Raw genomic sequence first — 17311 nt, forward strand, 5'->3', positions numbered from 1 at the left:
AGACATCATCCAATTCTTTTGTTGGGTTATCAGTACAACCAGTGCACCTTGATATTTGTATACATAGGCTCACTGACTGAGCGCTCCACCCCTCAGTCTCAGGCATTTTTAACTACAGCAGGATCCTACCTTCCCACATAAATGTAGGCTTTAGCCCAAGAGAGGATTCACATTAGGTAGGTTCCCAGCAATGGGAATCACCTTATCGTGGCTGCTGGGAACACATGAATTGGACAATTTATGCACTAAGTATTTTCAATTTTTCTAATTTTATAAAGCAGTAATGCAGTTCAGATTTGATATATTCCATGTTGTATGCTGTAGCGCTACAGAGTGCTACTTTATTTGTTGGTTAAAGCAGACAAATTGTCGTCACTAGACCTGGGAACAAATATTGTAAAAAGAAAGAAAATGGGTCAAAACGGACCCAAACTCGCGTGTAAGAGAATTGTCACTCCGCACAAATCTAAGCCACTTGGCTATAGAAGAGCATAGACTATGTTCACATAACGTTTGCCCCTACATTCAGTGGCTCCATTGGTGCTTACGACTGAACCGCTGCTAAACGGGATCTGGGTGTACGTGGTGACGGGGCCATTGGCTATAATGATGCAGATAGAGTCACACTTTGCTTTGTTTTGCATAATTTTCAGCTATAGTTGACAATGTCTTGCTCCACTACGTATATATGGCTAAAAATGATGCATGACAGAGCACACTGACTCCGTCTGCATCATTATAGTCAATGGCCCCATCAGAGCATACAATCGAATCCTGTTTTTCATGGTTTGGATGTAAGTCCCGACAGAGCCATTGAACCTAGGGCTAAACTCTATGTTAGCAAAGGCCCTAACAAATAAAAGAGGAGAATACTGTCCCGAAATAAGTAAAAGTAAAAAAAGAAACAAAAAGGATAACAAATCAATTATATTGTTACATAGCACAAACATGAAATGCAGCAAGCAGCTCAGGAGAGCAACGCACGTTCCAAACTTCAGTTGCAAAACACAATTGACTAGCAAAAGATTTCCTAGAGAAAAGCCAGAAAGGGCAAAAAACTAAACACATGGTGTGGGAATTATTACAAAACTGATCTTTACAATAATTAGTGAAATCTAACCAGGATACAAAGTTTGATTTGGCAAATAAAGTAATGCAGCCTGGTTCCACAGACTCACCTGTTGGGTAGGCGCACAAGTGGACCACTTGCGAAAGATTTTCTGCAATAAAAACCTGAGTATTGACCGGAAAAACGTTGAGTAAAATATGCGCATTTATAACCTATTTTTACATTCGTTTTAATTTCCCATCCATTTGAATAGATCAAAAAGGTCACAAAAATGCTGAAAGAATAGGCATGCAGATTTGAAAAAAAATGCATTAATGGTACAAATCTGCAAGAAGAACATAAGTAGCAGGAGGTTTGAGAAATTTTATTCACTTTGCTGATACTATAAACACTGCATTTTTTTTCCAAGGCAAAACACGCGTGGAAAAATTGTAGGAAAAAAAGCATGGGACAATTGTAGGAAAAAAAGCAGTGTATGAACAAGCCCTTAAAGTTCTAAAGCATTGTTCATCTATTTTGTGTCACAAAAAGAGAAAAAATCTCTTTCAACAAGTTTTACATTCTATTCACATTTACGCTCTAGTTCTGCTAAGCTTGGCAATGTCGGATACGCTTCCATGGTTTGATGTATAATGTAGCAGCAAGAACACAGATCTCACATAGTGCCAGGTGCATGTTGCTTTGGGGTTTTCAATGACCCAATATCTCCAACCTAAAATTATACTAGTAAAAATAAATACGGTAACTTTCAGTGGTAAAAAGTGTACTGGTCTACACTTCAGACTGTAGGTCACATGATGCTGGCTCCAAAATTACTACCTCCGTGTCAGAACACCATTGACATCATGCAGACTCTTGTCAGAATTGCTGCTATTTCTGCTGTATATGTGCTGAGCAGCCTCCCGTTGCGAGCATGCGCTGAGCAACTTCCCAGTGCGAGCATGCGCTGAGAAACTTCCCAGTGCGAACATGCGCTGAGAAACTTCCCAGTGCGAACATGCGCTGAGAAACTTCCCAGTGCGAACATGCGCTGAGAAACTTCCCAGTGCGAGCATGCGCTGAGCAACTTCCCAGTGCGAGCATGCGCTGAGCAACTTCCCAGTGCGAGCATGCGCTGAGCAACTTCCCAGTGCGAGCATGCGCTGAGAAACTTCCCAGTGCGAACATGTGCTGAGATACTTCCCAGTGCGAGCATGTGCTAAGCAATTTCCCAGTGCAAGCATGTGGTAAGCAACTTCTCAGTGCGAGCATGTGCTAAGCAACTTCCCAGTGCGAGAATTTGGTAAGCAATTTCCCGATGTGAGCATATGCTGAGCAATTTCCCGATGCAAGCATGCACTTAAAAACTTTTCAGTACGAGCATGTGCTGAGCAACTTCCCAGTGCGAACATGCGCTGAGAAACTTCCCCATGCAAGCATGCGCTGAGAAACTTCCCAGTGCGAACATGCACTGATCAACTTCTCCGTGCAAGCATGTGCTGAGCAACTTCCCTGTGCAAGCATGTGCTGAGCAACTTCCCAGTGCGAACATGTGCTGAGCAACTTCCCAGTGCGAACATGCGCTGAGCAACTTCCCAGTGCGAACATGTGCTGAGCAACTTCCCAGTGCGAACATGTGCTGAGCAACTTTCCAGTGCGAACATGTGCTGAGCAACTTCCCAGTGCGAACATGTGCTGAGCAACTTCCCAGTGCGAACATGTGCTGAGCAACTTCCCAGTGCGAACATGTGCTGAGCAACATGCTGATGCAAGGCACTTTGCAAAGTGGCTCATGTAATCCCAGAATTTGAAAAACCATTTAAAAGCAGCGTGCACCTACTTCATCTGAATCATAAAGGATGATTAGGAAAAAAAAAAAAAGATACTGGCAAATTTTAGAATTATTATTGCATATGTAAGGATTTTTATATATATTTTTTTTTTATTTCTTGAAAACGTCTTTAAAGGGACTCTATCAGCACAGGATGACTGCTCAAACCAAGTACAGGACCTTGGTGCTCCACGGTGCGGCCAATCATTTCTATACAACTTCCCACCTGCTTGGTTTCCATCCATCTCCATCCTACTCTGGTTCTATGGAGACAAAGCTGTCAGTCAAATAAGAGAAGGGGGTGGGAATAGGGGGAAAGGTGTGTATCAAAGAAGGCTCCGGCATGGAGCACTGAGAAACGGGACTTATTCTGTGCTGACAGAATCACTTTAAGGGATCATAGAAAGTGAAAGCACACCTGATTATTTGCATCATGGCCATGATGCAAAGCGATCCTGAGATTGATGGGGCCACAGGAAATGGAGCTGTGCACAAGCACCTTACAGTCAGTAGCTGGCAGCACTGATGGGCAAGGACAGAGGACATGGGACTAAAGCAGAATTGTGGCTCCTTCTGTCTCATGATTAGGATGACTGGAGTATGACATTACATTGACTGTTGGGGGCTAGCTTGCCCTTTAGTGATAGGTCATCACTTTCTGTGATGGGAATAACCCTGGCCTTCAGCTTCCTATGCAGTAATGACATCAGAGAGTAATTCCAATGGGCGGGGGAGGTCATACAGTGCCGAGACGGGAGAAGCTTTGCTTCTCCTAGGCTTTCAAAACCATTATGAGACTTAAGTAAAAAACAAAACAAAAAGCACATACCCCTTTAAATGCAATATTTGTACCTTCTGCTACAAGGAATTACAGTATATGACGATAATTGCTTTCCATGGTATATTTTAGAAACAATGGATTTTATGCTCAGTATCCTAGAGCTCACTATGAATTATGTGCGGATTTTACAGACAGGAAACTAATAATTTCTGTTTCTTGGAAAAAAAAAGGTTTGAACTTTAAGCGTGAAAATGCGATCCATCTGTTGTCCTATATTCAGGAGAGTGCACCGTTATACAAAAGGGAGCATGGATTAACCAGCTGATGGCATAGGACCATTACACTGGGGAGTGAATAGAAGCGGATGGATGGGAGGGGTTGACTCCAAGGCGTTTCCTTTTCCATTTCAGAACATAAACTGAGAGTGAGGGGTTTTACAATTTTGGCTATTCTGGGCTCAGACAGAAACTCCCAGACAAGGTCAAGTCTGTGCTTTAAATGTAATAAAGGTAACATAGTATAAGTCATATAAAGCACAGAGTTCTCAGCTTTTACCATGAAGTCTTCCAGGAGTACTAAGGCTATGTGAACACGGTGCATTTTTAGTGTTTTCGCGGTGGTTTTTCCACACGGAAAAGGGCCAAAACGCTGTGGAATCCTTATGCAAGCTAATTCAATGACAATCCTGAAGTGTTGGGCACATGATCAGTAAATTTCGTTTGAGTATTTGCAGTGTGTTTTTTTTCTGCAGCATGTCAATTTTGGTGCGTTTCTGCAGCGTTTTTCACCCATTGACTTCAATTGAGTCAGTCAAATACGCAGCAAAAACGCAGGTATAAAAATGTTTGAGGATTTGCTGAGTTTCTGTTTGTGTTTTTACAGTCTTCCTATGGTGTTTCCCACGCTGTCATCTGTATGACAGCGTGGGAAACACCGGCACGGTGGTTCTTATTGGCGGGAATGTTACTCATGCTGTGAGATGTCATCGTGACCCCGCAGAGTTGCGATGGCCCGCGGTATAACGCTTACCGCAGGTCAGCAGGCGTGGGCTGATGAGACTACTCCTCCCATCAGGCTGCCTCTGCTGTCAATGATAACAGTGATGGCAGGAGATATAGTCTCATCAGCCGGCGCCTGTGCTCACACTTAAAACAAACAAACAAACAAAAACACAACATGTAAAATAATTATATAGTCAAATAAAAATAAAAAGCATATTATGCTCACCTAACACCAAATCCTCGACGCCTTCGTCTCCTAGAAAAAAAGTAAAATAAAAAAACAACATATACTTACCTTAATGCCCCATCCCCAATGCCCTTGTCTCCTATAAAAAAATCAAAAATAATAAACCACCATATACTCACCTGACTGCTGTAGTCCACGTAATCCCGAGTGTCCCACGACAAACTCACTTGTAGAACAGTCATATCGGGAGATGTGACTGCTCTACCCGGCTGCCGGCGATACACTGACAGGAGGTAATCGCTTCCACAGTGTATCACGGAGCTGCCGTGAGAGTTCATTAGCTGATCAGGTCCGGTGCTCTCACTTACGGCACTGCTGCGTGAGAACTTTCTCACGTGGTGGTGGTAAGGGAGATCACTGGAGCTGATCAGCTGATGAACTCTGGTGACCTCTCACGGCAGCTCAGTGCTATACACTGCAGGAGCAATTACCTCCTGTGTCAGTGTATAGCCAGCTGTCTTTGAGAGCAGTCACATCAATGACCACTCTCAAAGTTTTCAGGATCGTGGTGGGACATTATGGATTATTGGATTATCTTCTCTGCGGACAGGTGAGGAATATTGTGATTTATTATTTTATTTTGTTGCAGGAGACGATGGCGTTAGTGGATTAGGCATTCGGTGAGTGTGGTTTAATTTAGATTTATTAAGGGAGGCTATGTCATTATTTCAAATAAAGGACTTTATTCTGGGTGTCTGTTTTTATAATATCACAATGGGGTTAGTAATGGGGGCATCTTATAGACACCTCACCATTACCAACCTCGTAGCTTGATGTCACCTGACAATACAAAGCTGACATCAAGCCCCTCCCTCAACCATCATCCCAATTATCACCGCTACAGCGCAAGTGGGAAGAGTGAGGCTAAGCGCCAGATTTGGCGCATCTTATAGATGTGACTTTTCTGGGGCAGCTGAGAGCTGATGTTTTTAGCCTAGCGGTGGGGATGGGCAATATCCATGGCCCCTTCCTAGGCTATTAATATCAGCTCGCAGCTGTCTGACTAGCCATTTGAACACAGGAGGAGAAAAGAGAAACAGCCCAGAATAAAAAATATCAATTTTATTAAGCACATTGTTTAAAACAACAGTGTATAGACACAATTACATTGAAAATAACAAAGAAATGGATAGTGTGGAACAAGGTGCAAATAGAACCCTGACCTATAAATATAAAGTGGATGGGAGACCAATAGAAGTAGCAGTATTACATATAAAGTGCCAGTGCTTCATATTATTTCAACCCAGGTCACAATGTGCCTCAATTATCTAAAGCCACAATAGACAAATGTACAAATCCAGAGCCCAAACTCAATAGTAGTAATTCAGAGGCTACGATTTGTGGTCACGGGTAAAGAAAACACAGGAAGTCAAGCCATAACAGTAACTGCAAATGCATGTAGAAAAGCTGTGGAGACACCATCACGTGTTTCTCAACGCAAGCAATGAATAGCCAGGTCTTTCACCGGGAAGGAACAACCACGGGAAGGGCAGCATCCAAAAAAGGAAAACCACCTATGCCAAAACACGGTATCCATGTAGGCCAGTTTCCTACTCCACACTGATGAGGGGCAAATACCCCGAAACAGCTGTCTGTGGATGGATACCATGTTTTGGCATAGGTGGTTTTCCTTTTTTGGATGCTGCCCTTCCCGTGGTTGTTCCTTCCCGGTGAAAGACTTGGCTATTCAGTGCTTGCGTTGAGAAACACGTGATGATGTCTCCGCAGCTTTTCTACATGCATTTGCATATTTCCCTTTAGGGATGGGGGCAGTGTTCTGGATCACTGCGTTGAGAAACACGTGATGGTGTCTCTGCAGTGTTGGATGTTTTGATCTCCCCAAAGTCATTCACCCTTATGTTTATAACTGTAACTGCAGACATAAGGTCTTTTATGATCTTATGGGGGGGCACAATGTGCAAAATGAATAACTATATTCATAAATAAATTAAAAAGCTGGAAAAAAAAGAAAAAAAAGCTGCTACTAATCCAAATAGCTGTTACCAGCCCCGTCCCTGTAAAATAAAAAAAAGTTATGGAATGGGGAGCAAATTCTAAAATGTAGAGTATACCTATAACATACAAATTGTTATTCTGTCCTTAGGATAGGCCATCAATATCTGACCTGTGGATGAGCAACGCCTGGCACCTCTGGCGGTCAGCTGTTACCGGCGCTGGCAGCTCTTGGGTGCTGCCAGAACACAGCAGTTCCGTCAAAACTATAGTGGAAGCGGCCGGGTAGTACAGATGCACCCCCAATTCACCTAATGGATCTGTAGTATCTGGCCGTGGCGAATATAGAATTGACAAAGCTGTTGTGTCATTTTCAGCCGCCGCTGGCAATTGCCAGATTTCGCACCCCCAAAGATCAGATATTAATTCCATATCCTAAGAGTAGGCCATTAGTAAAAAAGTAAAGGCCAACCTCTCTTTAGTTTGCTTAGACCTTCCACTCAATGATTCATCTCCTTGGAAATGCAGGTGGTCTTCTATTCTGTCTAGTACAGCAGTTAAGAAAAACACCCAAGGAGTCTCATGCACAGAATTTATTGAAATTATTTGGACCCATGCATTAGACTGTGTCTTATGGCGCCTCCACACACATTAGTTAAAAGTTGGCCCAATCAGATGATTTTGGTAGGACCATCAAATGTGTATAGGGGCCTCTTGACTCTCCTCAGACTGATGGGGGAGATAAAAATTGGGGAGAGGTGGTCAATTTAATCACCCTATCCTTTTGTCCTGCAGGCAGATTAGTCGCGGCCAGATGATTCTTATTTACTCCTCTTTCCCCATAGATAATACATCAATGCGTTCAGCTATATGGGCACCTGACTCACTACTCATGGACAAGTAGTGAGATAGGATAGTCAGGTCTGAGGTAAGATACCAGGAGGGCAAGTAGTACAGAGAGGCAAGAAAAAGCGTGGTCAGGCAACAGTCAGGAGTCAAGTGCCAGGAAGGTACGTCAAGACAAGGGAGTAAAACAAAGAGATAGAGTCCAAGCCCAGGGTCATGTACCTGAAGTCAGAGAGCGTCAAGAGCAGAAAGGAGAATCCACACGAAGTTGCGACATATCTGAGGTCCACCAACAAGATCAGAGAAACAGACAAACACACACACACCAAACCAAGCTAAGCTACAGCTGACACCGACTGCTCATAGCTAACCAGCTAAATAGCTAGCAAAGAACTAAGGACAGGAGAAACCCGGGGAAGCGCATGCAGGTTAGATTAGATTGAGCAGCAGGGCAGTCAATCAAAATGCCAACAGCCCAGCACACCGCAGGATCAGATTGGGTGACTGGACTGTCACTCACAAAACTGACAGTCCAGCACACTCCAAATACCATAAGGTGGATGGGCTATCAGTCACAGCATCCCTAGGTCACAGTCAATGAAAAAACTGTGACAGCACCTTTATGGTTGCATTGTTAAAGGAGTTGTCCAGTCACACTATATTGTTGACCTATCCTGACGATAGATCATCAATATGATATTGGTGGGGGTCCGACACCTAAGACACCCACCGATCAGCTGTTCTCTCTGGTTGTGACCAGATGTAAACACATTGAACAAAGCTGCAAAATAACAATTCAATGTGTGTCGGCAAATGCTGAAGACTACGGAACAATGTGTATTAATCTAAATAGGATTTGTTCTGCAGAACCCGGCAGCGGTTCCTACAGAATGAATAGTGCTGTGCTTTACACTTCCATTCAATGTGTTTACATCCGGCAACCCCTGGACCAAAAAACTGCTGATCGGTGGGGGTGTTGGGTGTCAGACACCTATCTCTAAGGAAATACAGCAGCCTGCCATGATGGCCACCAATTCCTGTGGAAAACCCATCAATGTGGTGTAACCGGACATCCGCGTTAAGTTTACGGTCTAGTTGAATACATGTTGTGTGAGTGGACAACCCATACAATAAATATACATTACATACAGGATATACATACACCACAATAATAAATATATGCTAAAGTCATAAACATACGGAAACACACAAAAGCTAATAAACTGGAGCCGCTAATGAACAAAGACAAATATATCTGCGATTCAGGGTTTCAGGTGAAAGCAGGACATAGAGATCTGAATATAAATATCTCCCCCACTGTTAAGGCAACAGCCGCTCTAGCAAAGATCTGTCTCCTCAGTTTAGTGATAAATTACTGTGTGCAAAGGGGATAATCGGTATCTTAAAAAAGCATGCACAGACCTCTGTTGCTATAGCAACGCGTGTGTATAACATCACTCCGGCGCTTATCGAAATCACAACCGAGACCGGAGGAAAAAAAATGTTTCCTTATTAGATGCTCGAAGACTGTTGTCTTACGACAGTGTACACACATAATAATCACCAACGGAAATGAGAGCATCTGACAGGCAAAAACTATTAGAGAAATGTGGAAATGATACAAAAGAGAAAAAAAGGAATAAATGAAATGATGTATGCTGCTATTATACAACAATTCAAATGTCAAAATCTGCATTTTTGCCACATGTACGATTTATTTTATTGAAGAGTATCCAAATTTTCTCAATAGATCACATCTAAATTTTGAATAAATAGTGAGTAAAGAAGAAAAAAAACAAATACAGTCATGGCCGAAAGTGTTGTCACCCTTGGAATTGTTCCAGAAAATGAAATATTTTGCCCAGAAAGTTATTGCAATTACACATGGTTTGTTATGCTTGTGTTTATTTCCTTTGTTTGTATTGGAACAACACAAAAAAAAAACAGAGAAAAAAAGGCAAACTGGATATAATTTCACACAAAACCTCCACAATTGTGCGGACAAAATTGTTGGTAAACTCAACTAGATATTTGGATGCACACCCTTTGGAATAAATAACTGCAATCAATCACTTCCTATAACCATCAACAAGCTTCGTACACCTCTCAACTTTTGTAGACCACTTTTCTTTTCCAAATTGTTGCAGGTCTCTCATATTTGAATGATCTCCTAACAGCAATTTTAAGATCTCTCCACAGGTATTCAATATGATTTAGATCCGGACTCATTGCTGGCCACTGCAGAACTCTTGAGCGCTTTGTTTCCATCCATTGCTGGGTGCTTCTTGAATTACGTTTGAGGTCATCAGTGCCAAAGACAGCAAAACAACCCCAAAACATCTTTGAACCTCCACCATATTTGACTGTAGGTATTGTGTTCTTTTCTTTGTACCACTCATTCTGCTTTCGGTAATAGTAGAATGATGTGCCTTACCAAAAAGCTCTATCTTGGTCTCATCTGTCCACATGATGCTTTCCCGTAAGGATTTTGGTTTGCGCAAATACATTTTGGCAAACTGCAGTCTAGCTTTTTATGTCTCTGTGTCAGCAGTGGGGTCCTCCTGGGTCTTCTGCCATAGAGTTTCATTTCATTAAAATATCAACTGATCGTTCGCGGTGACAGTGATGCACCCTGAGTCCGAAGGACAGCTTGAATTTCTTTGAAACTTGACTGGGGATGTTTATCCTGCGTTGCACCCTTTCATCAATTTTTCTCTGCCGTCCACATCCAGGGAGATTAGCTACAGTGCCATGTGTTGTAAACTTATTGATTATGTTGCTCACCATGGACATAGGAACATCAATATCTGGAGACTGGTAACATTGAGATTGTTGATATTGGTCAACAATTTTGGTTCTCAAGTACTCAAACAGTTCTCTTTTTTTATTTCTGTTCTCCATGCTTAGTGTGGCACACACAGACACACATTGCAGAGACTGACCCAACTTTTATCTGGTTTCAGGTGTGATTTTCATATTTTGCCACACCTGTCACTTGCCACAGGCGAGTTTGAAAGAGCATCACGTGCTTGAAACAAACATGCAATTTTGGAAAGGTGACAACAATTTTGTGGGTTTTGTGTGAAATCATGTCCAATTTGCCTTTTTTTCAGTTTTTTTGTATTTTTCCAATACAAACCCAAAGAAATAAACACAAGTATAACAAACTATGTGTAATTGCAATAATTTTCTGGGAGAAATACTTCACTTTCTGTAATAATTTCAAAGGTTCCAACACTTTCGGTCATGACTGTATATTGCCAGTAACATATTCTGCTATGTTAAGCCTATGATCTTTTCATGTTGTTCATGATTAGATGCCAAAAAATGCTAACAAAAATGAGTAACAGCAAATTTAAAGTGGTTTTCCAGATCTATACAGAAATTTTCAAAGGGCTTTTTATGCTCAGTAAGCCGCTGCTCGGGTTTCCGCTGCAGCAGTGATGTCACGCTGACCGTGCATATCACCGCTGCAGCTAATCACTAAGCTAAGCGGCTGTACTGAGAGAAACTGCATGAGCCGTCAAGCTCAGTGACTGCTTACAGGGGTGATGCATGCCGCTCTTCTATTCCTCACTGTTCTGGCGGTAGGACAACTGGCTGCAGCACAAGCCTCCCTGCTGTGCACACTCTGAACTGGTACAAAACACGGCTAAGCCTCACTCCTTGGCAAAGCGGGCAAGGTTTCCACCAGCTGGGGATGGATCTGATCAGCTGGAGTGTAACCCCTATGTTCTCTGTAGGATTGCTATAAGACTGACTGTTTCACGATTATGCAGAAAATGTATCACAGTAAGGGCTCATTCAGACGGCTTTTTTTTTTTTCAGATTTGAAAACAACGATCCTAATTTTATCAGTGGTTTTATTCGAGTTTGGTTCGAGTTTCATAAATTTTTCTCTGATGAGAAAAAAAAAAAAAAGATTTTCTATCCTCTGCTAAAAAACGGACCTAACTTGGATGGCAATGAGTGTTGTCTGATTTTTTTCACGGACCCATAGACCTGCATTGCCGATTTTGATCTGACATGTTTCTGAGATTCTGAGTATATCACTCCATCTGCCAAAAAAATAATCGGACATGTGAACAGCTCCTTATTATTATAATAATATACTTGGCATGAGTTCTAGCCATGAAAAACATGAGAAGAACTCGTATGTGAAAAACGGACGTCTGATTTAGCCCTAATTGTGAGGAAAACGATATTAATTGTTTACACTACACATTAATTGGGTTCCATTAAGTGTTAATTAGTTGTCAGAATGTTGTACTTTCTTGTGACCAGGAACAGCTGTCCGCGATCTCCATCACAAAAACCTAAAGTGATATCCCCATCTCCAACATTTATGGCAGACAATGGAGTCATTCAGGTTCTGGTAATTTTGAATAACTTTGCAATCTCGTAGGTGTAAAAAAAAAACTCTTGAAACCTAGAGAGAATCCTCCTGGAGTGTCTCAGCGCCAGTGTGAACAGAGCCATGCGCCTCTCAGTTTTCTGAAATCTCCACATCATTCAGTGTGAAGCATGGAGGCAGGGTAAAGAGTTCATCAGTGCTCCACATCTGTAACATTTCTAAAGAAACACAGCAGCCTGCGGAGACGGCCACCAATGCTCATCTATCTTTAAGAAGGTCAGCGACACTGCAGAAGCTCTTGCGTTCCCTTACAAACATGAACAAAACCTTGTGTCTTAACACACAATAAAGATCTGCTAAATGAAATGTTGTACAAATGTGTCCACCCTTAACTTGCCACTATTTTTTTTTTTACTACAAGACTATAACTTCCCGGCAGACACTTATGGCATAAACATTACCCAACAGAGTAACACAATTTTTTTTTTGCCAATTGTCCAACGCCACTGATCTTGATATATCTCGAGGTAAGGAAGGAAGCATCTTGTCAATTGAGGCAAGAAATAATTGCAAATAACTAATTAAAATGCAAGAGGACAGATAGTGGATGACAATTCTTGATCCTCCTGATTGTCCCTTGGCTACTTGTTATGTAGAACAAGCCAATTTCTTACCTCATACTTCTTAAGTCCCAGCCACGGATGGCGGTGTCATTGGCTGTAGCGACTTGGGTACAATTGTGGTGCGGGCTCCATCGTCCGGAAGTAAATTTTAGTTGCCCTTTACCTTCCAATGTAGCAGAACTTCCAAGCTGTAAAGGAAACAAAAAGTCAGGAGAAAGAAAAATTGGGGACCTCTGTTAAAAAAAAGGAGTTAAAGTATCAGTAAAAGAAGCAAGTGCTATAGTTTTTAATAAAATGTTATCATTTTGGGGTTAGAGCTCCTATGCAACCCTATGTGTCTCCATGCTTACAGACTACAAACAACCCTGTGTAGTCTGATCATTAAAAGAAACTTAATTTAATATTAACAAATACATGATGATTAGCTACTTTGCACGTACTGTAGTTTTGATTAAAGGGAATCTGTCAGTAGGTTCAACCCTCCTAAGTCGTCTATATGGGCATGCAGGTCATAGGAAACCGAATAAGATGATACCTTGAGATTTGCGATTGGAGGTCTTATTCCAGATAAAATCCACATTTTACTATATATATATATACAGTGCCTACAAGTAGTATTCAACCCCCTGCAGATTTAGCAGGTTTAATAAGATGCAAATAAGTTAGAGCCTTCAAACTTCAAACAAGAGCAGGATTTATTAACAGATGCATAAATCTTACAAACCAAAAAGTTTTGTTGCTCAGTTAAATTTTTATAAATTTTAAACATAAAAGTGTGGGTCAATTATTATTCAACCCCTAGGTTTAATATTTTGTGGAATAACCTTTGTTTGCAATTACAGCTAATAATCGTCTTTTATAAGACCTGATCAGGCCGGCACAGTTCTCTGGAGTTACCTTGGCCCACTCCTCCATGCAGATCTTCTCCAAGTTATCTAGGTTCTTTGGGTGTCTCATGTGGACTTTAATCTTGAGCTCCTTCCACAAGTTTTCAATTGGGTTAAGGTCAGGAGACTGACTAGGCCACTGCAACACCTTGATTTTTTGCCTCTTGAACCAGGCCTTGGTTTTCTTGGCTGTGTGCTTTGGGTCGTTGTCTTGTTGGAAGATGAAATGATGACCCATCTTAAGATCCTTGATGGAGGAGCGGAGGTTCTTGGCCAAAATCTCCAGGTAGGCCGTGATATCCATCTTCCCATGGATGCGGACCAGATGGCCAGGCCCCTTGGCTGAGAAACAGCCCCACAGCATGATGCTGCCACCACCATGCTTGACTGTAGGGATGGTATTCTTGGGGTCGTATGCAGTGCCATCCAGTCTCCAAACGTCACGTGTGTGGTTGGCACCAAAGATCTCGATCTTGGTCTCATCAGACCAGAGAACCTTGAACCAGTCAGTCTCAGAGTCCTCCAAGTGATCATGAGCAAACTGTAGACGAGCCTTGACATGACGCTTTGAAAGTAAAGGTACCTTACGGGCTCATCTGGAACGGAGACCATTGCGGTGGAGTACGTTACTTATGGTATTGACTGAAACCAATGTCCCCACTGCCATGAGATCTTCCCGGAGCTCCTTCCTTGTTGTCCTTGGGTTAGCCTTGACTCTTCGGACAAGCCTGGCCTCGGCACGGGAGGAAACTTTCAAAGGCTGTCCAGGCCGTGGAAGGCTAACAGTAGTTCCATAAGCCTTCCACTTCCGGATGATGCTCCCAACAGTGGAGACAGGTAGGCCCAACTCCTTGGAAAGGGTTTTGTACCCCTTGCCAGCCTTGTGACCCTCCACGATCTTGTCTCTGATGGCCTTGGAATGCTCCTTTGTCTTTTCCATGTTGACCATGTATGAGTGCTGTTCACAAGTTTGGGGAGGGTCTTAAATAGTCAGAAAAGGCTGGAAAAAGAGATAATTAATCCAAACATGTGAAGCTCATTGTTCTTTGTGCCTGAACTACTTCTTAATACTTTAGGGGAACCAAACAGAATTCTGGTGGGTTGAGGGGTTGAATAATAAATGACCCTCTGAAAAGACTTTTCACAATTTAAAAAAAAAAATAAACAAAGAAATAACATTCTTTTTTGCTGCAGTGCATTTCACACTTCCAGGCTGATCTACAGTCCAAATGTCACAATGTCAAGTTAATTCCAAATGTGTAAACCTGCTAAATCTGCAGGGGGTTGAATACTACTTGTAGGCGCTGTATATATATATATATATATATATATATATATATATATATATATATATACACAGTACAGACCAAAAGTTTGGACACACCTTCTCATTTAAAGATTTTTCTGTATTTTCATGACTATGAAATTTGTACATTCACACTGAAGGCATCAAAACTATGAATTAACACATGTGGAATTATATACTTAAAGGGAACCTGTCACCTGAATTTGGCGGGACCGGTTTTGGGTCATATGGGCGGGGTTTTCGGGTGTTTGATTCACCCTTTCCTTACCCGCTGGCTGCATGCTGGCCGCAATATTGGATTGAAGTTCATTCTCTGTCCTCCGGAGTACGCGCCAGCCTGCACAAGGCATTGCCAGCAGCTATTTTACCATGAAGGCCTGCTGCACAAAGTCTCCTCTTAACAGTTGTTGTAGAGATGTGTCTGCTGCTAGAACTCTGTGTGGCATTGACCTGGTCTCTAATCTGAGCGGCTATTAACCCCTTCCCGACCCATGACGCCTATGTGGCGTCATGGAATGATCGCGTCCCTGCAGATCGGGTGAAGGGGTTAACTCCTATTTTACCCGATCTGCAGGGAGAGGGGGAGTGGTACTTCAGCCCAGGGGGGGTGGCTTCACCCCCCCGTGGCTACGATCGCTCTGATTGGCTGTTGAAAGTGAAACTGCCAATCAGAGCGATTTGTAATATTTCACCTAAAAAACTGGTGAAATATTACAATCCAGCCATGGCCGATGCTGCAATACCATCGGCCATGGCTGGAAAACCTGAAGTGACCCCCCCCCACCCCACCGATCGCCCCCCCCCGTGCTCCGTTATGGGGTCCGGTCCCCTCCGTCCTGTCCTCCGCTCCCCCGTCCTCCTGCCCGCTCCCCCCCTGCTCCTATGTCACCCCCCAGTGCTCCGACGCCCCCCCCGTGCCCCGATCTCCCCCCCCTTATACTTACCGAGGCTCCCGGTCCCCGTCCGCCTCCATCATGGGCGCCGCCATCTTCCAAAATGGCGGGCGCATGCTCTGTGCGCCCGCCGAATCTGCCGGCCGGCAGATTCATTACAAGTACATTTTGATCGCTGTGGTAGGTTCTATCACAGCGATCAAAATAAAAAAATAATAAATAAACCCCCCCCCTTTATCACCCCCATAGGTAGGGACAATAATAAAATAAAGAAAATATTTTTTTTTCTTTTTCCACTAGGGTTAGGGTTAGAACTAGGGTTAGAACTAGGGGTAGGGTTAGGGGTAGGGTTAGGGTTACGGGTAGGGTTAGGGGTAGGGTTATGGCATGTGCACACAGAGCGGATCGGCCGCGGATCGGCAGCGGATCGGCCGCGGATCGGCCGCGGATCCGCAGCGGATCCGCAGCGGATCGGCCGCGGATCGGCCGCGGATCCGCAGCGGATCGGCAGCGGATTGGCCGCGGATCCGCAGCGGATTGGCCGCGGATCCGCAGCGGATAGGCCGCGGATCCGCAGCGGATCGGCAGCGGATCGGCAGCGGATCCGCAGTGGATTGGCAGCGGATTGGCCGCAGTGGATTGGCAGCGGATTGGCCGCGGATCCGCAGCGGATTGGCCGCGGATCCGCAGCGGATTGGCCGCTGCGAATTCGAAGCAGTTTTCCATCAGGTTTACAGTACCATGTACACCTAAGGAAAACCAAATCCGCTGTGCCCATGGTGCGGAAAATTCCGTGCAGAAACGCTGCGTTGTATTTTCCGCAGCATGTCAATTCTTTGTGCGGATTCCGCAGCGTTTTACACCTGTTCCTCAATAGGAATCCGCAGGTGAAATCCGCACAAAAAAACACTGGAAATCTGCTGTAAATCCGCAGGTAAAACGCAGTGCCTTTTACCTGCAGATTTTTCAAAAATCGTGCAGAAAAATCTCACACGAATCCGCAACGTGGGCACATAGCCTTAGGGTTGGAATTAGAGTTAGGGTTGGAATTAGGGCTAGGGTTTGAAATAGGGTTAAGATTAGGCTTGTGGTTAGGGTTACGGATAGGGTTAGGGGTGTGTTGGGGTTACAGTTGTGGTTAGGGTTGGGATTAGGGTTACGGTTGGGATTAGGGTTAGGATTAGGGTTGGAATTAGGGTTACGGGTGTGTTGCGGTTAGGGTTGTGGTTAGGGGTGTGTTGGGGTTAGGGTTGTGATTAGGGTTATGGCTACAGTTGGGATTAGGATTAGGGGTGTGTTGGGGTTAGTGTTGAAGTTAGAATTGAGGGATTTCCACTGTTTAGACACATCAGGGGTCTCCAAACGCAACATGGCGCCACCATTGATTCCAGCCAATCTTGCGTTCAAAAAGTCAAATGGTGCTCCCGCCCTTCCAAGCCCCGACGTGCGCCCAAACAGTGGTTTACCCCCACATTTGGGGTACCAGCGTACTCAGGACAAACTGGGCAACAACTGTTGGGGTCCAATTTCTCCTGTTACCC

General features: G+C 43.6%; 1 protein-coding gene across 1 annotated transcript in view; it reads right to left on the reverse strand.

Moving 5' to 3' along the window:
* Window positions 1-17311, reverse strand: part of EIPR1 (EARP complex and GARP complex interacting protein 1) — a 285030-nt gene that overhangs the window by 48100 nt on the left and 219619 nt on the right. The window contains exon 6 of the mRNA XM_077291375.1: window positions 12736-12872. Coding sequence (XP_077147490.1) covers window positions 12736-12872 — 137 coding nt within the window. The remainder of the gene's footprint in view (window positions 1-12735; window positions 12873-17311) is intronic.

The sequence above is a fragment of the Ranitomeya variabilis genome, chromosome 2 (assembly GCF_051348905.1).
Source record: "Ranitomeya variabilis isolate aRanVar5 chromosome 2, aRanVar5.hap1, whole genome shotgun sequence".
In the NCBI taxonomy this organism is placed as follows: Eukaryota; Metazoa; Chordata; class Amphibia; order Anura; family Dendrobatidae; genus Ranitomeya; species Ranitomeya variabilis.